This window comes from Patella vulgata, chromosome 3 (genome assembly GCF_932274485.2).
Source record: "Patella vulgata chromosome 3, xgPatVulg1.2, whole genome shotgun sequence".
NCBI lineage: Eukaryota > Metazoa > Mollusca > Gastropoda > Patellidae > Patella > Patella vulgata.
The window spans coordinates 65,820,540-65,845,813 of record NC_065881.2 but is presented as its reverse complement, the minus strand read 5'-3'; the positions used below and the strand labels follow the sequence as shown (position 1 = coordinate 65,845,813).

Genomic DNA, 25,274 nt, shown 5'->3' with positions numbered 1-25,274 from the left:
CATAAATTTAACTGACAAAGGAGTTTTGCTCTGATTCTTTTTACATGTTTCAGCATACAGATTAAATAGATTTACATAACAAAGACATGATATAAAATAATTCTCGCATGAAATCAATTTACCCTTTATTATTGTATACATGTATATAAAATTTGGTAAATAAAAGCTTTAGGGGGATTACCAGTTTAGAAATCCAAATGAACAGGTTAAAATCTTATAATTTATCACTGAATACATTCATGTCGTGTTAGATGTATACAATTACGAACATATTTTCATGAAAAAAAAATAGAAATCTGAAAAGAGCTCAGAATTGTGAGATCGGTCATTAGCCGAGGAGTTTTTGAAAATGGGGTGGGGGTAGGGGTATGGCCTTGTCGGGGAAGGCTATGGTCTTGTCGGGAATGAATGCTCAGTTTGTCGGGAAGCGTCGCGCCATCTGTCGGGTTTTGAATATTTTTAATAATATGGAAGCGGAAAGAAAGCAGTCCAGTCAATGATGAACACGTACGCCATCTGAATAGAACTAGCACGTACACGTGGCCTTTCTCAGTTCTTGAGTACTGTGTTCCTGTATACTGGCATCCAACTCCATGCACCGGACGAGCCCAGTGATAGAAGTGAGCAGCTGAAAAGCAGTATAAACCTTCTGTTTATGCCTTCCCGACTGAGATCTGGATAAAAAATGTGAAGTCTCATAAAATGAAAAATGTGGCAAAAGTAAATCGTTCGACTTGTCTTTGTTTTCGTAGTAATAGAGCTTGTATTTTAAAGATGACTTTTTACCAGTTTTTATGCTGCAACTGACATAATTTGCTACCCACTCCAAATTACTAGAAAGTATTCGAAATGCCTGGAAATCGCGTCTACGGCCGTCTGGTTTTCAGTGTTAAATATATTTTGCTTCGAGGCGAAATAGGAAACCCTATTTACCGTGACATGACGACAGACAATTATGCCCCCAGTGAGTATCCTTGTAGACAAATATAACAGTAGGCGATATGCAATTGAATAGACCATTTATTATTAATAAATGACATGAAAATATAATATAACTTCAAAGTGGGTAAGACGATGGCTCGCTAGCCTGGAGGTCGGGTGTTCGATCCCTGCATTGGCCGAGAAAGTTCATCCAGATTTTCCGGCGTGGTTCCCCCTTGTCAGTGATGCAGGACGAAGGGCCTGACAAGGTCAGCTGTCTAGACGTTCGGGTGGGACGAAAAACCGAGGTCCCGTGTACACATTGGCGTGCAAGTAAAAGATCCCTTGGCAGTTGGAATTCGATATAAGGGTAGACCGCAGTGCCGCTGCCCGGGCAAAATTTCCCTCATAGCACACTGTATGGCGTATGCCCGTCTTCATTAGCCCAGTTGAGGAGCAGAACAGTAGGACGTTAAACCCCACTTCATTTCATTTTTATAAATACAGATGGAAATAAGCGCAGTCTAAGTCCTAAAATATGTTTGACCAAAATAACCTATTTGGCACGTTCAGGTAACCAACCATGGAAGAAAAGGTGATAATCAGAGGGCATTTAAAGATAGTCGACAGTGAAGAGACGCACACGTCGAACAATGCCATACTTAACATCTCTATATATAGACTCTTCAAAAAAAGTAGGGGATATTGAAATGCAAATACCTATGCAGGTTGTGATATGATAAATAGTCATATGCTTTGAGAGTATGTTCACACGAAGAACTTATCGCCCTAACAGAACCACTGAGCTGCACATGCGACACGCAATAGCGCCATACATGTGGGAGGGGTTCATTGTCAAATTTGACACTTCAAGAAAGGGTTGATGAAAACTGCCGCGTGCCGGTTTATCTATCCATGATAGCATTCCTATCGGTTCTTGCATAAGATTTACTGTTTAGCGTATCTTTGCTTTAGTGTGTTACGTTTATTTTCATCGGGAGACGTGTTCGTCGACGTCAACCGACAACACTGCAAGAATTGTCCGTGGCACTGCAAGGGGAGTTGGTCAGATTGCCCCAAATCGTGATTGGACGGTTGATTAGGAGCATGCCACGACGAATTGTTGAATGTCTGAGGATTGGTGGAGCAATTACTCATTATTAAGACAAAAATCAAAAACGTCCACTTTCACTTTAGACGGTGTATCTCTTTGCGGCCGTCAGATAAGTCGCCCATATGAACTGTTCATGTGTAGGCAATTGGCCTGTTATTAACATACACTGGTTACCTCTAATAAAAACAGCAGTGCATTTCTGCAATTTTGTATTGTTTCTGAATATCCACTACTTTTTTGGAGAGTATATATATGTGTACATATGCAATTCTAAGATTCTAAGATTCCATCCATTGCTAATTTGAAAGATATAACGGTAAACAAGTGTAGTCATGCTGATCATGTGTGTATGGCTCGATGCCACTGGATCATCTACAATCCCTCCGTCCTTAAAACCAGTTACACGCGTGAACATGTACATCCCACATGTACATCCCTCAGAAACACTTTACAGTTTGTGATTGGATGTCCGGTCCTCCAAGAAACATTTCCAGGCACGAGAACGTACTGGATATGCTGCTGCGAACACCCCGCGGCTATTGACAATGTAGTTATCTTTTCCCGAGAGCTGAAATATGTTTCATTGCATTACTATATCATATATAAGATTTATTCTGTGAAAATTTCATTGAACATTCGTGAAAACTGTCCTTTGGTTAAGTTAAAAATGGTCTAACACGTGCGCTATAGATCATAAGGTATGTCATAGAGTTAAGTGGCTTGTAGGTAACATGGTCTAGTCTCACGGATTCTCTCTTATTGCGCACGCGAATTATTGAAGTAAAACTGTATCATATGTTAGTCCCAAAATTACCTAGTTTGTCTCGAGTTGACTTTAAACCCCATTTCTCTCTCAAGTCAAAATCATCCTTGATGACGACTGAATGGAATATATAAATTTTGTAAAGATGACCAAATATATGCATCACCATATGCTCGTCCCAAAATAACCTAGTTCGTGTCCAGTGGACGTTAAACCCAATTTCTTTTTTCCCTTTCAAGTCTAAATCATCCTTGCCAATGATTAAATGAAATATATTAAATTTGTAAAGATGTCCATACAGATTTTTCATCTGGGGTATTGATGAACGGGACATTTTATCCCAATTTTTTCAGCTTTTTTTTTATTATGTCTGTGTCAGTGGGAAGGTTGCTAGTTATAGGTAACATTCAACTTTGGTCCTAGTCCCTGACAAGAACGAACTAGATATAGCATCTCACACTTTGGTTTTCATTAAATTCAATTTTCAGAGCGAGTTGAGTATCCGACCAGTACCAAGGTATCATTAGCAGTAGAACCTTAAAACTCTGTAAAAGGAGCCTGGGTGGTCCCACTAATGCCCCAAATTTCGTCTTTCCAAATCAATTATTGACCGAATAGCCCATTTTTTGAATATTTTTCTATTAAAAAAAATATTTTTCCAATTTGCCAGGTTGTGGGGATGTATCTGGGTACTAACCCATCTCACAGAAAAAATTTGGTCCAAATCCCCAACCCAAGGGTTATCACCCACTGCATGGTGTTCTCGCGGACACGCTCTTAATATTTATCATTCTCGGACATGGCTGGAGTTTAATTAACAGAACGAAATAATACGTTTCACAAAAACTTGAATTTATTAAAAAAAATATATTATATATATATTTACAAAAATATAAATAAATAACAATTAATCACATATAACATGTCTGAAGTAAGGAAACCCATTTCTGATGATAAAAACCAGAAACGTTTTATTTATACGCAACAATTAAATATTTAAGAATCTTGTTTTAAGTAACTCATCAATGTATCTAACAAGTTTAAAGTACCAGCACATTTTAAACATTTCTTTTACAAAGACAATCGCACAATATTGACACTTGCTGATTCATTTTTTATAACAAATTGACCGAATCTAACAGAATCTAGACATTAAAATATTTCAAAAGTATTTAAAGTGGGCAGAGTCTGAAAAATGAAAGTGTGGTAATCTGTGCTATGTACCTTTAATTTAGGCCAATTTTGTATTCAACAGCCGGAACTGTAAATTAGTAAACAGACCGACTTCCGAATACTCTAGCAAAATGCAAATGTAACAGTTTAGAGTTACAACATCATTAACCTAATTAAATTTTACTTAAATTAAAAAATCTTAGTAATATAATTAGTAATAGTAATAATAATTTTTCAATGGCTGTTCCCCATATTCAAAGTTATCACGATAATAGTCATATAATATACCAAATGCATCAGTTGTAGATATTGGGGAGGAAGTCGTGGATGGGGGGAGTTTGGGTGGTGATGTGTCTCCAACTCGTGCTAGTAAATAATTTAAAATATTCTTTTGTGTTTGCTGAAGAAGCGATGCCTCGACGGCTTTATCATACCCCGTTTTTCCACTACCCGCCACTACCTTTTTCAAAACATCCAGTAATATCTGTTCAGGAACTCTGTTCGGTTTTAAATCAGGTGTAGCCAATCCTTCCGATGGACTTCCAGTTAAAACTATTCTTGTAGTGGATTCTTCTTCGGCTGGAGTAGATTCCGAGGGTACAGTTGCTGGTGTAATAATTGTGTGAAGGGGTGGTAGACTGAAAGGTTTTTCCGTGCTCGGCATATCCCTTATATTCGAAATGTTCATTGTGGTAGGTCCTCCCCATTTAAATTCTGATGCAGTCGTAGAAGAAGCAAACTCGTCCATATATGTTTTAAGGGTTGGTTGACCATAAGAATTTTGTGCCATTGTAGAAGACATCTCATCCAAACGTGGCTGACTGAAGGGTTGATATAAGGGGTTTACTGTAGTCGGCGTGTCCTTTGTGTTAAAAACATTCGTTTCTCTGCTTTCGCTCCAGCCCGATGAGGAATTTTGTGTTTTTGTTTTGACCTTATTCATTGAGAAAGGTCCAAAAGCGAAGTGTGGATTGGTCATCTGCTTAGGGGGATGGAAAGGGTTGGATCGAAGCGGTGAGAGGAATGGGTTGCGTGAGGGTAATGGCTTGGGTGTTTTTTCATTAATTTTGACGAGATCCTTCGTGGGTGATTTTCGAACGAACTCTGGGCGGATATTTTGTACCCTTGCTAGGAATGGATTGCGAACGAGAGGCAAAAGGAAGGGGTTTCTAAATGTAGTTGTTTCAAAGATAAACGGATTTCTGATCGTTGACCCCCTGTCTATATCCGGTTTCTGTGTAACTGATAGAAGTTCTTTAAGCTTTGTCACATATTTGCCGGTTGATTCTTCCAAGGAATTTCGAAATGCCTTTGTTTCAAAAATGAACGGGTTTCTAGTTATTGGTCCCCGTTTGGTCTCATTCGGCTTCCCTATGTTTGATAATACGAGTTTCTTAAGTTTACCCCGCTTCTCTGTAGTAATGTGCTTACGGGTTGGTGCCTCAGCAGTACTAACATCAATTACTTTTATGGATATATTTGGCTTAGGTGAAGGAGGGCTATTATCCACAGTCGGACTTCCATAACGAGTATTTGTAGATACGAAATTATGAAAATCAAGCTCTTCGATTAAAAGTATACGTTCAGTAGAAAACGAAGCTACATCCGGTAATTGTTTACTTTTGTCCTTGGTTGTTGAATGTGACACGGTGGGGATACCATCAAATGGAAATGCAGGTGTAGTCCCCTGAACATTTTCAGTTTTACTTTTAGTTTGGAATGTTAATTTTGGTGGGTATTTGGAAACGGCTACGGTTTGTTCTATTTGTGTGTCGTGAAGGTTACTTTGAACACTATTGTTATATGAAGCAGACTTTTGTCTTGGTAAAGTCTCTTCTGCAAACAAATTGCTTTTTTGACTTGGTGACTCAGTCGAAATATCATCAAATCGAAATGTAGGTGTAGTCCTTGGAACATTTTCAGCTGTACTGGTGGTTAATTTGGTTTGGAATTTTAAGAAGAATGGCGTTACTTGTATTTGGTTCTCAGTGACTGGGCTTAATGATGAAGCCTCTAGAAGCTCGGGTTGTTCACTTGAAGCCTCAATTTTGACTTCAAATTTGTTTGGTGAATATTTAGAAACATATACGGGTTCTTCTATTTGTTGGTCGTGAACGTTACTTTGAACGTTGAAGTTATAAGAAGTTGAATTCTGTCTTGGTAACGTCTCTTCTGCAAACAGATTGTTTTGTTGACTTAGTGAAGTTGATTTAATAGTATTCGACTGTTCTATAATAGTTGTTTCTGCGTGTGGAAAAATATCAGTCGTCGGCATCACTGTAAACGTCTGTATGGCATCATTAAAAGCGTGCTCTTTGAAGTCAATGTTTTGTGGGGTTCTAGAAACACCAACAGGTGACTCAATTTGATTTTCATGAACGTTATTTTTAATTCCAACCATCCAGGAAAATGGAACGCTGATGTTATTAGAATATGCATTTTGTTTTTGTAAGATATTGGGGTTTTGACTCGAAATTGGATTATGAATTAGATGGCTTCCATTGGTTTTGTTTCTGCTCTCTTCGGGACGAATTCTTGATTTTTTCGGAGCCGCAAGTGAATTATTGGAATTTTCAACATTTCGCATATTTGTCATAATGTCAAATAACGATGTGGTTGTAGAAAGTTTGGTAAAAACAGTAGAGATTGGCTTAGTAGGTGGAGTTGAGGTACTTGCTGGGCTATTATTGCCTGCACTATTAGTAGCAAAAGTAGTACGGACATCAGTTATTATTTTCTGTGTATCTGGTATATTGCTGTTATCAAGTGTTAAAGGATATTGTTCCCTGGGTTTGTTTCTGCCTTTTGGTTTCCCTCTTTCTTTACTAAAATCAACAGGGATCTCCTCACGAACCTGGTTTGAGAATGATGCTGGCTTGAATGGTTCACTAATCCTAAACGTTTTATCTTTCACTTTCACTTTCTCTCCCAAATTGTAAGAAAAGCCAGTTGATGATTCCATTTTAGTGCCATTAACCATCTTTTGAATTCCTTCCAATGAAGAGGGCGTTGTTGAATGGATCCACTCAAATTCTCGATTTTGTGGCAACATATCAACAGTCTGTGAAAATTTTTGGTTTGCAAATAGTCTTAATTTATTTTGAAACCAACGTGAACTGCTGGATGTATCTACGTCAAGTAACGAAGGTAAAATAGGTGAAAGTTTGCCGGATATACGGTTAGGTGGGGTGGTCAAACCCACAATTACAGGTTTTTGTTCACTGAGTTGTGACAACGGTGTGGTCACTTTCTCTTCCGAATTCCTAAAAAAGTCAATTGGTGATTCCCTTTGGGTGTCATTAGCCATCTTTTGAATTCCTGCCAATGAAGCCACTGTTGAACGGGTTAGCTCAAATTCTGGATTTTGTGGCTCCTTTGTACTGATTTGTGAAATTGATGTAGTCACCGGGGTCGCATGGTCCATGCCAAAAATAGAATTCATACCAAAGAAATCGCCGGTTGTCGCATTCCGAGTAACTTGTATGCTGCTGTTCTGAAGTGGTAAATGATGCCGTTGAATGCGATTGTTTAAAAACAGGTTTCTAGCCTGTGGTCGTTTTCTGTCTTCGTTATTACCCAGGGACATTTCTGTGTGGAGTGACTTCGTTTGCTTGAATGACTCATCTTGGACTAGCTTTTCTTTTGAAATATTTATTCCATCAACTGTCGTATAAAAATTCGTCGCGTTAACTGTGGACAAACTGCGTCCTCTACTTGGTACGATAGTATGGCTTTTCTGAGCTAAATCTTCGATATTAGATCTTGCTGGAATAATATTTTTGACGGGAAATGGAGTATTTGGATGACTGGCATATGCACTATCGGTAGAATTAGTAATCTGGTCTAATGAACTCGGAGATGTTATTTTTATTGTATTTGAATCAATGAAAGTGTGGATTTTCCCCAGAGAGTCATCAATGGGTTTCATTTGCATAACGTCCCTTAGTCTGTTTTTATCAGCAGTCTCCGTTGTACTATGAATTGTGTTGGCATCTAACAGATATAGTGGTATGGGTTTCCCAGATGGTAGCGAATCTAAATTTTCAAATCTAAAATCTGTAGTTCCTTGGTTTATCTGAATAGCATTTGTGCCAGTTTTTGCGATATTTAACCTAGGTGAATCGTGGATCTTGGTCGCATCTTTATACCGGGTTGTCATAGTTTCAGTAATACTATTTGTTTCAGGAATATTTGAAGATGGTGTTGGAATAATATTTTTGACAGGAAATATAACATTTAAGCGACTGTCATATCCATTATCAGTAGAATGAGTAAACAGGTCTAATGAATTCGGAGATGTTACTACTTTGTTTGTATTTGAATCAATGGAGGTGTGGATTTCTCCAGGAGAGTTATCATTGGGTTTCATGTGCGAGTATACATCGCTTATTCTGTTTCTATCAGCATTCTCCGTTGTACCATGAAATATGCTGGCATCTGGAAGATAAGGTGGTATGGGTATTCCAGATAGTGACGAATCTAAATTTTGATATCTAAATTCTGTAGTTCCTTCGTTTTTCTGAATAGTATCTGTGTTAGTTCTTGTGATATTTAATCTAACTGAATCGTGGATCTTTGTGACGTCTTTATACTGGGTTATCATAGTTTCATTAATAGCATTTGTTGCGGAAATGTTTGAAAAGTCTTGTGTTTGTATATGCATTAGAGGTCCAACCTGTCGATTAACCGTCGCGGATAACATGGATGGTGTTAGAGTAGGTTTTGGCTGATTAGACAGCACAGAGGAAGCAGTGTGGTCCGTAGATGACGAATTAGAAATAAATACATATTCAGGAATTGGTTTAATCCGTGAAATGGACACTGGTTGATATGCTGTTTTATCAGTGGGCAGAGTGGGTACCATTTTCATTTGCGTGTATTTCGTGTCTAATTCAGGTAGAGTTGGTTTGGGAGTTGTCATTTCAACAGACCTGTTTTTTGTCTGGGAATCTACCTGTCGTATTTCAAAAGTCGTGTTACGCCCCAACAAGTCGATACCAATCCCCCGCGTTACATCTGGAACCGGTGATGTTGTACCATTAATTGGTGTAAAGGATACCTCTTTTGTACTTTTATCATTTTTCAGGTGTAAAAGGTTCCCGTGCTTAATTTCAGGTAAATCGTTAAATACCGACTGTTGATCTGGTGAAATTCTAATTTGGTTGATATCCAAATAGGCATGGGGTTTCATGGGCATCTCTATAGTTTTCATATTTTTCATATCGTGCAGACTTTTAGCCAAATCGTGTGGATCAGGACTCTGTGATGTTGTGGTGATTGGTGCCATTACCCGATTTACGTTTAACATTTTTTTGAAGTTGTGGTGTTCATTACCTTCAATTTTAGAATTCGTATTAATTATTAGTGACGGTAACTGACCACTGGAAATGTTATCTCCAACCATGTTACTCTTAACGAAATGTTTCTCCGTAGTTAATAAAGGTTTTGTGTCCTTAGTGCTTCTTAGTGAAGGGGCAGTAATATCTGTTTTGAGCATGGTAGGCGGTTGCGTGTTGTATGTTTCAGTATCGAGTTCAAAAGATACTTTTGACGAATTATTACCTACATTGGATATTTGTGATACGTTTTCAGAGAGCAGAGTGAGATTCATTGGCGATAACATATCCGTTGATATTCGGATTTTAAAATCATCTAAATTGCTAATATTCGGATGTTTAGATGTGTCGTTGTTGATGGTACTAAGTATCCCAACCTTCATTGACGGAACCGTATCAACCAATTGGGATATACTCTCTGTTCTATGAGATATTGCAGGGTTGTGGTTTAAAGTTTTTACAGCTGACAAAGTATCTTGATTAAAGGGTAACTGTGTTGATAAATCAAGCTGATAGTTAATTAAGGATTCACCAAGTAGGCTTACAGAATCGTTCTTTGTTTTAACATCCAGTTTCTTCTTTTTCCGCCGTCTTTTAACTTTTAGTTTCCTCCTTTTCTTCTGTTTAACCAATCCTGTGGAAGTAGGGGTTGCATTTTCTATCGGTTTACTATCAATTTTAAAACTTTTTTTCGAAACCTCCTTTCTTTGTCCATATCTATGTGCAGATGTGAAGTCTGGCCAGAAGAACCCCAAATGGTCTTTGGGGGGAGCTGTTGTGTGGCTTTGGTGTTTAAGAAATTTCATATTTTGTTTTTCATCCCCTGGCCATATCCAAACAATATGCGATCGAGAATCTGAAGAATCATGAACGGACGTTCCCTTGCGATATCCATTGGTAATGACAATCGTTTGATCACCATGCATTTCCGGTTTCGTTAGTTCGGCCAAAGTCTGGTTGCGGACAATATCAATTTTAGGAAACCCCGAAGGATACGTTTCCATGGGTATTGCATCCTTTTGAAACTTTCTGTTCCGTACTAGTGATTTGAAATTACTCACTTCCAAGCGACCCCGCTTACTGTCATGTCGTTGCGAATTTTTTAAACTCGCTGGATGAAGGGCAGCTGGGGCATCGAAACGGATAGATCGGTCCGGCACAAAGGACTCAGCTGTTGCAGTTATATTCCTATCATTTGTCAGTATTCCGTCAGACTGTATTTTGGTATGGCCTGGTTGCGACTCTTTTAAGCTCTCTGTGTAAAGGACAGCTGGAGTATCGAAACGGTCGTTACGATCCGGCACAAAAAACTCAGTTGTGCTCTTAATATTTATATTGGTAAGGTCTGGTTGATGAATCAACATATTGATTTGTGGAGTTTTTCTGGACTTGTGGTCTTCTTTGTAACCCTCCGAGTGCTTTTCAAACATACTTTTCTTTTCATTGTCATTATTGTTCCTCTTTGGTGACCCATCTACACCCAACATATCAGTGTTCACGAAAGTGGACGAATGGCCGTAGCTGGTATTATCAGTAATTTTGGGCTTGTCGATTTCAATATGATGTCCAGTTTTAAAAGAAATATTGGATTGATTATACAAGGAATTAGAATTTTGGGTTATTCCACGATTTTTCGGGATCGGTAGAAGTCTTCTCTGTGGGATTCTATTATGGCGCCTGTCAAAATTAGATACTGGAAGGAGACTTCTTTGAATATGTACATTATTGTTTTGTCTCCGCCCCATAGGTCGTTGCCGAAAGTTCTGTGTTCTTCGTAGTTGGTTTTGTATAACACGTGAATTGCGGAGTGGGTTTTGAAGTTGCTGCGGACGTTGTATATTTTGCTGAAATGAATTCTGATTCTGATTTCGAAGAGACGGTGAACGTTGGTTAATAGATGGCAATATATTAGCTACGGTATGTCGACTTCCTTCGCGGAGCTGGTGGTGTTGGGGTATGTTTCGAGTAAGTGATTGAATCGGTTGATTTGTTTCTGATACGTGGCCAGGATCTGTATGACGTTCTTGGCCATTACTGCTTCCAAAATTGTTGTTTGACTCTGATCTCCTACTTCCTAATATATGCCTCAGTAGAATATGTCGATTTTGGATCACTCTTCGTTGTCCTGGCAGTCTGTTAATGATATTTCTTGCTCTAGTGTTACCAAATGTGGAAGGAGGGATACGATCACTGCGGAGCTTTGTGCGAATCATTGTGGAGTGACTTCCCCTGTATATCGAATCGGTATTGTTATGTGGTAAGTTTGTTGGTTGTTGTTCGGCAACGCGTTTTCCAGTTTCCGAAATATTTTGATATCTGTTCCGTATCTGACCATAGTCCTGTATTGATTGCACCTAAAATTTAAAAATAAATGACGCAATGTATTACATTATATCAGGCCATAATTGTTTGATGCTATATCAAATGTGAGCAGAGAATTAGCAAGATAATGAAGGGGCGAGGCGGAAAGATTAGGATGGGTATGGTCTAGATATGAAATTTTCTTCTAAATATTACTATTAGCTATATTTCGCGAAACAGTACAATTTTGGAACAATCTGCATCTAAAAAAAATTGCTCCCCGCCCCTCTCACAACAAAAAATAGAATAAAATGTACACGTCTCTTGCAGTTTGGTCATGTTTATGTAGACATTACTTTATTTATAAAATGCGCATACTTTATCTAGAACCATTTAATCTTTAAAATTATTGCTTTATCGGCACTATCATTATATATGTGAAGTTGATCACAAAAATGTTAGGAAAGCTCTTTTTGATGTACTACTGTTTGTATTATATTCGATAAAATTGAAGTCTAACATGTCCGTAGTTGCCTCCCTTCGATAGCCCAAATTTACCATGTTAGTCACAGTCATCTGGTCTAAAGAGATGTTTTTTTCCAGCCATGGTTGAATATATTAATAACGTATATTCGAGCCGTAACGAAATATGACAACCGTGGATTATAAATTCTAAAGCAATCTACATTTCAATGTCATAAATTTATTAGTTAAAACTTTGTTGATTTGCTACTCTAAGAATGGCAGCATTTTAAAGTGGGCCTTTTCATGCACGGAGAACATCTTTCATCATCTTCGGTGTTCAAACAAATAGTGCAACGACGGTATAAAGTACGTGATTAACAGGCGACACCTTAATGTTGAATTTAAACAAAAAATCTTAATCGTATTGTATGTAATGTGTCCTACTGTTCTGCTCGAATCTTGCTAATGAAGACGGACATACGCCATGCAGTGTAAGATGAGGTTAATTCAAATTCAACAGATAGGGGTTCTTTTATGTGCTCGACCTCGGTGTTTCATCCAGAACCACTGACATGGGAAAACCCAACGGGAAAATCCCGAACCATTTTAGCCAATACTGAGATCGACCACACTACACCACCGTGGCTCCCATTTTAATTGCCAGAGGAAGCTTATGGATGGCATTTGCATACATCATTAATACTCATTAGTCAGTATCCTTTACCGAAAGGGGGAATGGGTGGCCGAATAGTTAACGTGTGCGCGTTGCATCATAAGGTGGCTAAGTGGGTAAGACGCTGGCTCGCTAGCCTGGAGGTCGGGTGTTCGATCCCTGCATTGGCGAAGAAAGTTCATCCAGATTTTCCGGCGAGGTTTCCCCTTGTCAGTGATGCAGGACGGAGGGCCTGACAAGGACAGCTGTCTAGTCGTTCGGATGGAACGAAAAATAGAGGTCCCGTGTACACATTGGAGTGCACGTAAAAGATCCCTTGACAGTTGGAATTCGATATAAGAGTAGGCCGTAGCGCCGCTGCCCGGGCAAAATTTCCCCTTTAGCATACTGCATGGCGTATGCCCGTCTTCATTAGCCCAGTTTAGGAGCAGAACAGTAGGACGTTAAACCCCATTTCATTTCATTTCATTTCATAAGGTCTGTTACTGAGTCAAGTGGCGTAGTTTCGATTCCCCGTTTGTACGTGTCAATGTGTAGGGTGGCGAATCTCTCTCTCTCTCCCTCTCTCCTTTACCGCAAATTTATTTTACTTCAATAGCTTATTATTTTCACATAAGCGGAGGCGATAAAATCTGTACATTTGATACATTTCATAGATTTCCTGACAATGTTTTCCAAAAAGTCTTAGACTTATATTTTAAAGAACACGGTATGTTCATCTACTGAATTACACTAAACTGAGAGTATACATGTGGCGTTCATCTAGAAACCTACGACATTGGCCTGTATAAGAAACATCAAAACACATTCATTATACTAAGACGCTATGTTACAAACCTGTTGTCCTTGTAGTTTTAATCCTGGGCGCTGTTGCATCCATTGTCTTTGGCGAGACGTCTGTCCAATTGTGCGTCCAGGACAAAACGCCAGTATAAAACCGAGAAAGTATATGGTAAACATGGGTATATTATTTAAAGTCCATTATGCCCGCGTTTAAAATGTATGCACCACACTCGAAATCGTAAGTATATGAACAAGGAGGGTTAGATCCCCGAAACTTAATTTGAAGTAGTTGACGTTTTGATAAATAGTGACCTTTCTATATTGACAGGAGCAGGGGTCAAATTTAGTTTGGGTGTACCATAAGATCTAAGCTAACATCATTTGCACATAATATGTATAATTATCGGGTTAAAGATGGACAGTGCCTTAAGGGTGAAGTCTGTGAACTGTGTATCAAGCATGATTTAGTAATTAATCCACCTATTGGTTGTTATACATATATATTACGCATTTTCTGACCTTATGGACATAATTTAATGCTATACTAATATAAATAAGAATCATAATTGTCATGTTCAAAGAATTGCGCGATACTTGTCTGGTATGTCTATAAATTTAATATAAACTTGGTGACAATATTTTACCCTAGATGTACTGTCTGCCGATGTGCGCCGTATGTAACAAAGCCATTTATATTAATGCACCCATTTTAGTCAATAAATTCACGTAATCTGAACACCGACCAATGTAGTACAACATAAAAATTAAAAGAAAACAACATCTTTTAGTCAGATTGAGAATATCCCGATATAAACAATTGTTGCACGTGTAGATTTTGCATTCAATTTTTTAAAAATGAATGTCAATGATATCCAGTGCGAGGCTATTTCGAAAACGACCAATATAATTTTTAAACGAAAGGAAATAACCATGACGGAATTTATCAGAAATATATACATTCGTCTTTTATTTCTTCTATCGGATATTGATATCACCTGTTCTACACCATATTACTCTTTTAGACCAAGGCCGGATTAAGACCCACCGAGGCCCTAAGCACTTAACAGATTTTGGCGCCCCCATAACCAATAATAAACCACAAACAACCGCTAAGCACATGATGAGAGTTGTTCTAGGACTTATCTTATACTCGTCATTATTAATTGACAAAATAGGTAACAGTAAGAAAAGACTAAAACAACAAACAAAAATATTTGAAAGTTCTTAAATTTTAAATTAAATATTATAAATTTGGCATCTAACAAAGCGGACATTATGTTGTGTCCCCATTACCATGATGCCCTAAGCACGTGCTTATTTTGCTTGACGGTTAATCCAGCACTGGTTCAGACTCACCTTTTCCTTTCTGTATTAATCTTCAATATTTGTGACATACGTGTATTTAAAGCTGCAATTTCATATTTTTAAGTTATATTTTTAAAATTTATTAAAATAAATCCTTAAAATAGATGGTATCTATAAACAGTCCTACTTTGTTAAAGAATGATCCTATTAATCCTATAATTCATGCCAGTTGAGAAATTGGCAAAAATATCATTTTCAACTTCAAATTCAAACGTTTGAAGGTAGCTATTCCATGGGGGGGGGGGGATTGTAAAACAAGGGAGGTAATTGTGTTATTATTTCCGGGGTCAAGGGATTTTTAAGAGGGAGAATAATACCTATGATCGTGTAATAGTGAGTTGACAACCTATTGAGCAAAAGACATAGAAATAATTATGTTTTGACTTTCTTAGAAAATATGAAATTATCGCTTTAAATATAACGAAATATAAATTTCAGCTGCATAAAAACGGCAGTAATCAAAATCGATAAAACGATAAATATGTTATAATTTAGCAATTAATCTCAATAATGATTAAGTTTGTGTAAGTTGTTATACAACTAACTATATTTTATTATCAAATCGTGATGTTAGAGTTATTTAAATGACAGTAATTATTCTTAATGTATTGAAGATCTTTTTTTTTAAATTCCTAATTTTGTAAAAGTTAATGTGTCAATCAGAAGCTTATATTTAAACTAGTTCCAAATCGAAAGTATAGAGTTCATTACGCATGGGCGCCAAGGAAGCGATAGCCGGAGATTTTAAGCCGACCCGTTCAGACAGCCAAGATAAGACAGTTTTTAAGACAAGCCTTCCCAAAGACAGATAGAGAGGGCTGTTTTTTTAACTTGTTTAATTGCCCCCACCTTTGCGTTCAGACGCACATGTTAAACTGGTTTAACTATCGCCGGATGTTTTTAAACCAGATTAACTTGCGTTTCTTAACGGGCTTGATACAAATGGATTAAATAGCGCTCAAAAGTACAGAAATAGCCGAGTAACACGGTTTGTATCTCAGATAATATAAGGAATTTCCCAGGATAATACACGCCCTTATCCAGACACAAACATGAAACTGACCGATGTGCATGTATTGCAGGGTTTCAAATAATTTCCCGCGACTATCACAAAGGCATCTGACAAAATTAACCAGTTTTGCAAAAATATATATGGGACGGTTCCTTTAAATGGTGAACATGAAATACTTAACGATGATGGATCTGAATACTTTCGGTACAAACTTTAAAGAATCAAATTATTGACGAATAACTGCTATTTACTGTAATTATGACGATTATTACGATCATGACCTGCAGTCTAAAATGGCTTTAGGTTACATGTATTTTTGAAAAAAACTATATAATGCATGGCCTAACAGCCTTTGTCGTCATGTTGATAATATAGTTTTTAAGTGATACACTGTCATGTTATGCATTATGATCAATCATAGTATTTTACCACATTCTGCACAATGAGAACTTTGAGAATAGATCTCTGATCAGAATGGCCGCCATATTAAAAAATTAGTATACTATTTTGTAATATGATTCTAACCCGTTTCACATCATTCATACACACAAAGACTATATAAATATTTTAAATTTTATGAAATGGAGGCTTTCTCTTATATCGAATTCCAAATGCCAGGGGATCATTTACGTGCATGCCAATGTGGACACCAGACCTCGGTATTTCGTCCCATCCCAACTACTGTACGTTGATCGTAGGCTCGCTATCCAGGAGACACCTTGTTCCATAACTGCTTTGGCCGAGAAAGTTCATCGGCATTTTCCAGCGTGGTTCCTCCTTGTCAATCAATAGTGCAGGAGGAACCACGCTGGAAAATGCCGATGAACTTTCTCGGCCAAAGCAGTGATGGAACAATTGGTCTCCTGGATAGCGAGCCTACGGTCAACGTACAGTAGTTAGGATGGGACGAAATACCGAGGTCTGGTGTCCACATTGGCATTCACGTAAATGATCCCCTAGCATTTGGAATTCGATATAAAAGTAAGCCGTAGTGCCGCTGCCCGGGCAAACTTTTCCTCATATTACGCACTATATATGGCGTATGCCCGTCTTGATTAGTCAGGACTTTAAACCCCATTTCATTCTATTTCTTATTGGAAATTATCCGTCGCGCGCCAGTTATTTATCCGGCGCGCCGGTTATTATTATTATTTTTTTTTTTTACGTCCCTTACCGGGCTCCGTAGAATAGAACACTTCTCTATATTCTAGAAGTAAAGGCCTACGTAGCGTGTTCCACTAAAATCTATCAATTAGCCCCGTGTCCGCTCAAAGGTTAATCCCCCCTTTTTCATAGATACATTATGGGAGATTCGATAACGAGTTGGCAGTTCTCACTATAATAGTTAAAAACTAGATAACTGACGGGGTTTCGATTCCCCGGTTGTACGTGATAAGGAGAACGGTCACCTGTCCAATCTCGTAGGTTTTCTTCGGGTCCTCCGGTTACCTCCCAATGCTAAAGACCCATACGCGCAAGCGAACTATTGAAATATAATTGAACCATGTGTTAGTCCCGAAATGACATAGTTTGTGTCGAGTGGACGTTAAACCTCATTTCTCTCTCTCTCTCTCGTTCCTCAGATTAGTTGTATTTTAATCGTGTTGAATATTTATAACGATAAGCAGCACGTTCAAAACATTTCAAATATGACATTTACAGCATTTGCTGACACTAATTATCTGAATATTCAGAACTACTTTTTGACTACTTGGCTATGACTATGGTACAGGAAGTTGACATGATTTTGGAAATCTGTAACTTACAAACACATTGCCGAATGTTTTAAATGTATGTCTAAAATTTTGTTGATATTAAATTCCATAAACAGTTATCTATTTTGTTGATCACGAAAATTCCTACCATTTGACGACGAAGTTTATAAATTACTTTTATCAATAAATAAAGAATATCACGATCAAATTCAATAAATACGAAAACATTTTATTGAAGCGTAGGGACATACTTATAATGGGGGTCACGGTGGCTAAGTGGGTAAGACGCTGGCTCGCTAGCCTAGAGGTCGGGTGTTCGATCCCTGCATTGGCCGAGAAAGTTCATCTAGATTATCCGGCGTGGTTCCCCCTTGTCAGTGATGCAGAAAAATGGGACGGAAAACCGAGGTCCCGTATACACATTGACGTGCACGTAAAAGATCCCTTGACAGTTGGAATTCGATATAAGAGTAGGCCGTAGTGCCGCTGTCCGGGCCGGCGGGGTTCCCCCTTGTCAGTGATGCAGAAAAATGGGACGGAAAACCGAGGTCCCGTATACACATTAACGTGCACGTATAAGATCCCTTGACAGTTGGAATTCGATATAAGAGTAGGCCGTAGTGCCGCTGTCCGGGCAAAATTTCCCTCACAGCACACTGTATGGCGTATGCCCGTCTTCATTAGCCCAGTTCGGAGAAGAACGGTAGGACGTTAAACCCCATTTCATTTCATTTCTACTAAAAATGATAGAAAATGATGACGGCCATAAGCTTAAAAATTAGGTCTACCAATTAGTAATGACTTATTCAATAAATAAATGCTTATTTTATTTACCAAAACATTTAGTTACTGTTCGGACAAAAATGACAGAAGATGATGATTGCATAAAGTGTATTTTATTAATTATCGCCAAAGAATGTAAATTATAATAATATATTGATATAAATATTTTTGCCTTGTCACAACGCCCCAATTTGTAAAATAATGGTGGCATTCACATATAAAACACAATATTTCATCTCATATAATTAATAATAATAACAGCATTAATTTATAACATTTTGTCAAGCCTCGGAATATTGTTTCCGAATATAGCCACATTACCATTTATGGCGACCTATAGCCGCCGGCCAAAACATCTTACGAGCCAAGTTACCAAGTTATCTAGACAAAGACCAATGGCAATTTATTAAGATGGTCTAAACGTTACAGAGACGTATACTTAACAAATCCCCCCCCCCCCCAAAAAAAAGGAGGTTTAAATAGACATTAGCACTTTTATCAATAAAATTTAATTGTCTTTTACTTTATTCCACTGATACGTAATGGTCTGCATATATTTGCTCACAAAGCCCATCGGTGTAAGATTCTTATCTAAACCAAAGCACTGAGGAGCCACCGAGGGTCCGCGAGTATGGTGGGTGCGTTGCTGGTGATGGCCGAGGAAGTTAACGGGATTTTCCTGGCAGTGGCACAGGTTAATATTTCTCTCAAAGCACACAACGCTCGTCTCCATTAACCCGAGTTTCCTCCTACTGCTAAAGACCCCTACACTGTAAAAAATATCCATTTTTTATGTGGCCGAATTCCGTAATTTAACACTTTTTTTCTGTTAATCGATGGATTTTTTGGAGAAATTGTGTTAATTGTCTGAATTATTTCTTCAAATTACGTGTTTTATGTATTTCTGTGGAATATTCAGTATTAAACAGGAAATTTCCGTGAAATTTAGGGATAAAATGTTTTATTCCCTTCTATAACGGACTTAATTCTGTTATTTTACGGAATAAACGGTGGAATGACAAGGAAGTTCCGTGAAATTTAGGGATAAAATGTTTTATTCCGTTCTGTAATGGACTTAATTCTGTTGTTTTACAGGATAAACGGTGCAACGATAAGTAATCGTATACATATATAATCATTCCTAATAATCATCATGTTATAGTATTCATTTCAATTTATTAACCATAATATGAAGAATCATATTTTGTAACGTTTGGTATATTAATTGACATGTATATCTAATTTCCATTATTTATAAGATCTATAAAGTGTATTGTTATTCATCATACGGTAATCAGATTGTAAGTATTTTCATAAATATGTAAAAGTATGTTTTAATGCTGCGGGTGTTAAGGTTGTAATATCTGGTAATCAAGCACGCTAAAGTCCGGATAGTACAACCGGTTGGCCAGTGTAAGTCGGGTTGTCTCTATGGCAGAGCCTGCATACCTGCGAATTGATAATACCGCAAACTTACATCTGAAAGCCTCCAAACACTGACGAGTAGCGGTTTGTGATACCTTGCTCTCGATTCTTATAATAGCGAAAAGAGGTTACGTTTAAAAATTATTTGCGATATCACTTCGGTGGACGCGGACGTTAAATAAAGCTATTTCACGCACGCGTATAAAGTCAATGGTTAATTCAATGAAATTTTTATCACCTTCATGGTCAGGAAACAAAATTTACCAGGATTTTTTTTTTCTGTATTTGAAAATGAATTTATGTTAATTGAAGAAATTTCTGTAAATTACAGGAAAAACAAATACGGATAAAATTTTCCTGGTAATTTTTGTTTCCGGAATTTTTTACGTTTTTTCACGGAAATTTTTGTTACAGTGTACGCGCAAGCAAATTATTGAAATAAAATTGAACCAAACGTTCAAAAAAAGTAGTTTCCCTAAACGCATAAAGACAACAGTGTCCCGAAACGCAAGAACAAAACATGGTGTCTTTGTCTGTCTTTGTGTTGAATATAGATTTATTGTGTCATAAATTACGATGGTGTTATTTCACTGTCAATCCAACAAAAGGGTACTACATCACACAAATTAGTGAATTGTGTCAATGGTGTTATTTAATTACGCTCAACTGACCAATAATGAGCGACTAAGATAAATTGAAACATCTGAATAATTGACATCTTAGCCAAAAGTATATTGTAAATTAATGGCAATTAACGTTGATCTGTATCATAAATAACAACAAATTTGACTTTACCAAGGTTCTCACACAATCTAAGTATAGTTCAGCCACAGGCTGTTGTCACCGGAAACTGTTATTACACAGGGTTTGTAGAGTTTTTATAGCCCTTCGTTAGTTATAAAAAGATAATAAAAAAATATAGATTTTCTTTTGGTTTCAATATAACCTTTTTATTTGCGTATCACTTTTAATACGTTTATTTTTTGGCATATAAAAATTTTGGAAACTTGCCGCCAATCATAAATAAAACTGGTCGTTTAAATCTGTTTTAAAAAGTTTCACAGGACTTCAGATAGTATAGCACGGGAAAGAGGATAAATATAACTCGAGATCCTTCACAAAGGCGGTTGGATGGCCGAATGATTAGCGCGTGTCAACTGGCGTGGTTTCGATTCCCCGGTTGTACGCGACAAGGAGTAGGGTCGCCTGTTCAACCTCGTGGGTTTTCACCCGGTCCTCCGGTTTCATCCCACCCCTACGCGCAATTGAATTATTGAAAGAAAATTGAAATTATGATAATCCCGAAATGACCTAGTTTGTCTCTAGTGGACGTTAAACCCCATTTCTCTCTTTCTGCCTCCCCAAAGAGCTAACGTATATTATTTATTAAATATATGCGGGGCGCCTCATTCGAATCCAGAATATTATATTTAATTGTATTTACAATGTTAGAAATGAAAGATATTTTTTTATGTTTGGTCTAGTGATCGCTCGCGTTGTTGGCCGGGAAATTACCTCGGGTTTTCCACAACATCTAACATAAGGTATTATGTCAAAAATTTATCAGAATGATTGAGATTTGTACTGAGGGGACACGTTACCTGTTAGGTAGCTGGAGTTTTAGTAAATATACTGAGGCACGATGACAACGCACCACGGGTTGACTGGAAGTGCCGGTATTACAGCTGAAACGTGATTTTTGGCCTGATTGTAGGCTAAATATTGGCCACAACAACATTAAATAACATTGAAACCTGCTAAACACAAGGGTAAAATTCGAAATTGTGTATGTGTCCATACCAAGCAGCCACACACAATATGCAACGTCGCCGCGTGAAGGAGATAAACCTCTGAATGGTTCCTTCTACACCAAAGTTGCTTCTAGTTGCTCTAGTACTCGTACCCTCCTGAATTAACGCAATGCCGCGTTCTTTGTGTTCAGGCACCAACTTTTAAAAGCCACATTTTATACCCCCCCCTCCCACCTCCCTGCCTTTACCATAAAATAATGATTTTCGGCATTCTCGTTCTGTCGAATTCCATTTTATGTATTTGATGGAATTGATATCCAGGGCGCTTACACCATCGTGAAAACACCAATTGTCATAATTATGTTATCATGGAACTATGCAGCGCACTATGCCCCTCCCACCACCCGACACATTGTTGATAGGTTTAATGGAATTACTATTACTATTAACACGTGTTGCGAACAAGGGGCACTGCAATGTTTTAGGGAGATGAATCTTTCCGCAACTGTGCTGTGTGTGGTAGTTTGAATTATCGACAAAGAGTTTTGTAAAAAATATAGTTTTGTTATTTTATAGTTAATTACAGGTATCCGAAAAGAGATAACAAAATACATAAATAATTATGATAGAGTATCTGTCATTGTTAATTACAAAAAATAACATTATAGATGAAAGTTATGTACATAATGAGTATTTTCACTGAACATTCTCTAATATATTATTTCGTAGGACATTATATAATATATTAGAACTTGTCTGTTATGTTAGGAAAAATATTACCCTTTGGTTGATGTTTTTTTGTGTTTATAACTCGTTTTGTCATCTTTAAGATGCAATTCTCCTACTCAAACATGACAGCATAATCTCAGTTTTGTTTTTTGTCATTGAAAAAACCCCCGTACAATTAAAGACTTATTTAGTTAAAAGGCATGTAAGCACTCATTTAGTTCAAAGGCATGTAAGCATTCACACTTATATATATTTATATACACTATACATACAATAAAAATCAAATAAATAGTTTTTGGCATTCAAGCAAGTGGATCAAGATCAGTGCAGCCTGTAGAATCTTATACCCCTGCCACTCAGAGCATTGAATGGCTCGACATTTGTCCATAGGATATCCCGGAGCAGTAAGATTTTGTAGACTAGATCAGTATTATGATTAACTACACGTGTGGATTTGATTTGGTTTTCGAAAACTAATTGGCAAGCATTAACCTCGAAGATCACTAGATGCTATAGCAATAAGCCGCCTAGAAAATTCATCGGCGTCCACACACGCGCACTTACACTGATTATGTTCACATCGACTTGTTTTACAGTTTCTCATACACCAACCTGTTATTCCATCCACAAAACTCCAGGCTGGAGATGACCTACACCATAAACATGGTTTGTCCACTGGGCAATTTGTTTTAGGACCAGTAAAATAATCTTTGATTGAGTTGAACTTTTCTTTATTCTCTTGCGAGTTCCTGTTATGTAGCTGAAATGTAAATAATAATCAAAATTTAAAAAGTTGTCAGTGTCACATAACTGGCTAAGAACTGCGATAGTCTCCAGACCCGGTGAGAAAGCAGTCCATAAACCCGCATAAAATATAACAGGGCCCCATTTACGGTTCTAATTATAAGAATATAAAATGGTCTATTTTATGAAATAACGATAAACTATACAACAACTTACCAGATTTTGTAGTTCTTGACTACTTCGGATATCGTACATCTTCAATATAGCTTTGATTTCAGCAAGGTCGGCTGATCCATTTGGTACTGCCTTGGAGTTATCATCAACCGACGCAGCCTTTCTCAGATTTATGTTCAAAGGGCTCTCCACATAAGATATATCTCCAGCAGTGTGCCGAGAAGTATAATCTTTCTGAGGAATTGTAGTCAATTCTGGTTGTAGTTTAGATGCTGGGCCAGTGTCAAAGATTTCGGCAGAAACCGGTCGTTTCATTTTCATGGGTGTCTTGGGCACAGTGGAATTTGGGTTAATGTTGTTGACTGTTGGCATGGTTGTAATTATGGGTATGTTTAATTCCTGTTTTTGATCCTCTGAATCGGATATACCCGTGTTAACTACTGGAATAGCCCCTACATCTTGATTTTTTGGATGATACTGGATGATAGTTTTCGGGTTTTCGTTTTGTGTATATGAATCCTGCGTGACACCGATGCCTTGTACATTGTTAACAATGCCCATTGTGGATGGTGTTATTCCACTGTAAGACGAAAACTGTTGTTCAAGTAGCGGAGAATCGAGCTTGTTTTTTGCTGTCACATCAGTAGGTATAGCAATTTCGGACGGAAAATAGACTTCTGTTCGGCCCACAGGTGGTTGATCTTTAATAGGAGACAAATTTTCGATTCCATTGGTATTTGTTGGTGAATGTTTGTTATTTGAAAGATGATACTGTACACCATTTATTACCGAATTTTGCGGTTTCTGTAAAGTGGAAGCTGGCATGACATCAAAATTTGGACTTATCTCCTCTTTCGTACCGATTTCGGAAACTAAAGGATCACCATTACTGTTTTCCATATTTGACGGTGTTCCCGGTTCGTTGACTCTTTTTGGGTCTGTGGTTTGTGCTGATGTTTGACTGGCCAATCTGGCCTTAGATTTTAAAGGCGGTGAATTCTTGTTCGTTGTTTCAAGTACTGTATTGCTGGATGAAGTAGTTTGTTTAGTGATACTGTTGTCTACTGCTGATCTAGATTCTATTGTTATCCACGTTATTGTGGTACCGTTCTTGAATGTATAGCTGTGCCATATCGGAACTCTGCTTACATGTTTTAGTATTTTATCAATTTTGTCCCCCTGATTAAAAAGGGCATCGTACATTTTCGAGTGAATATTTGAACCATTTGAGCTGGATGGGCTAGGTGAAGCTGCCGAGCCATTATTCATAGTTGGTAAGGTCGTATTGGATATCACAGGGATAGCCGGGAGCCTGCTTGATCCCAGGATATCGGGCAGAAGCAAATAATTCAATATTTGTGAATTTGTCAAAGAAGAAGTATTTACCTGACTCTTGTGGACATGGTTTGCATGATTTTGAGTGAACTGATTAATATTCGTCGTCGTGTTGTCATTTACAATTGAGTTTTGCGAACCAGACCTCTGGACACTTGTACTTTCGTTCAGATGCATTTGGCTATTAGTGGAAGCCTCTTTAAGAATTTGACCTTGCCCAACAGAAAATATATTCTGTAAAGATTGATTCACAGGATTAATTGATGCTCCAGTCACGTTTTGGCCATTAACGAAATTATTGTTGATGTTATTTATTCCAGGGTTTAAGGATGATTGGTCCGCAACAGACGAAGCGTTATTGATGTTAGTTATTAAAGCTGGTTCCATGATGAAGGAGTCATTGTTGACGCGAGCAGCTATAGATGGAGGAGCTGGGTCTACAACTGGACCATTATTGTAGTTTGGTGTGAGGGCTGGATCCACAACTGGGCTATTATTGTTTGTCGATGGAAGAGTTGGGTCTATAATATGACCATTATAGTAGGTTGATGGAAGAGCTGGATCTAGAACAGGACCTTTATTGTTGGTTGGTGGAAGAACTGGGTCTACAACAGGACCATTAATGTTGGCTGATGGAAGAGTTGGGTCTACAACAGAACCATTATTGTACGTTGATGTAAGAGGTGGATCTACAACTGAACTATTATTGTAA

The 25,274-nt window shown here is 37.7% G+C and overlaps 1 protein-coding gene across 1 annotated transcript; it reads right to left on the bottom strand.

Moving 5' to 3' along the window:
* Nucleotides 1-22,367: 22,367 nt before the first annotated feature.
* Nucleotides 22,368-24,618, bottom strand: LOC130012285 (uncharacterized). The gene is made up of 2 exons (XM_056099788.1): nucleotides 23,270-24,618; nucleotides 22,368-23,069 (listed from the first exon to the last, which is right to left on the bottom strand). Exons 1-2 carry the CDS (start codon nucleotides 24,494-24,496, stop codon nucleotides 22,797-22,799), a joined length of 1,500 nt encoding a protein of 499 aa, XP_055955763.1. The 5' UTR covers nucleotides 24,497-24,618; the 3' UTR covers nucleotides 22,368-22,796.
* Between the last annotated feature and the right edge of the window lie 656 nt (nucleotides 24,619-25,274).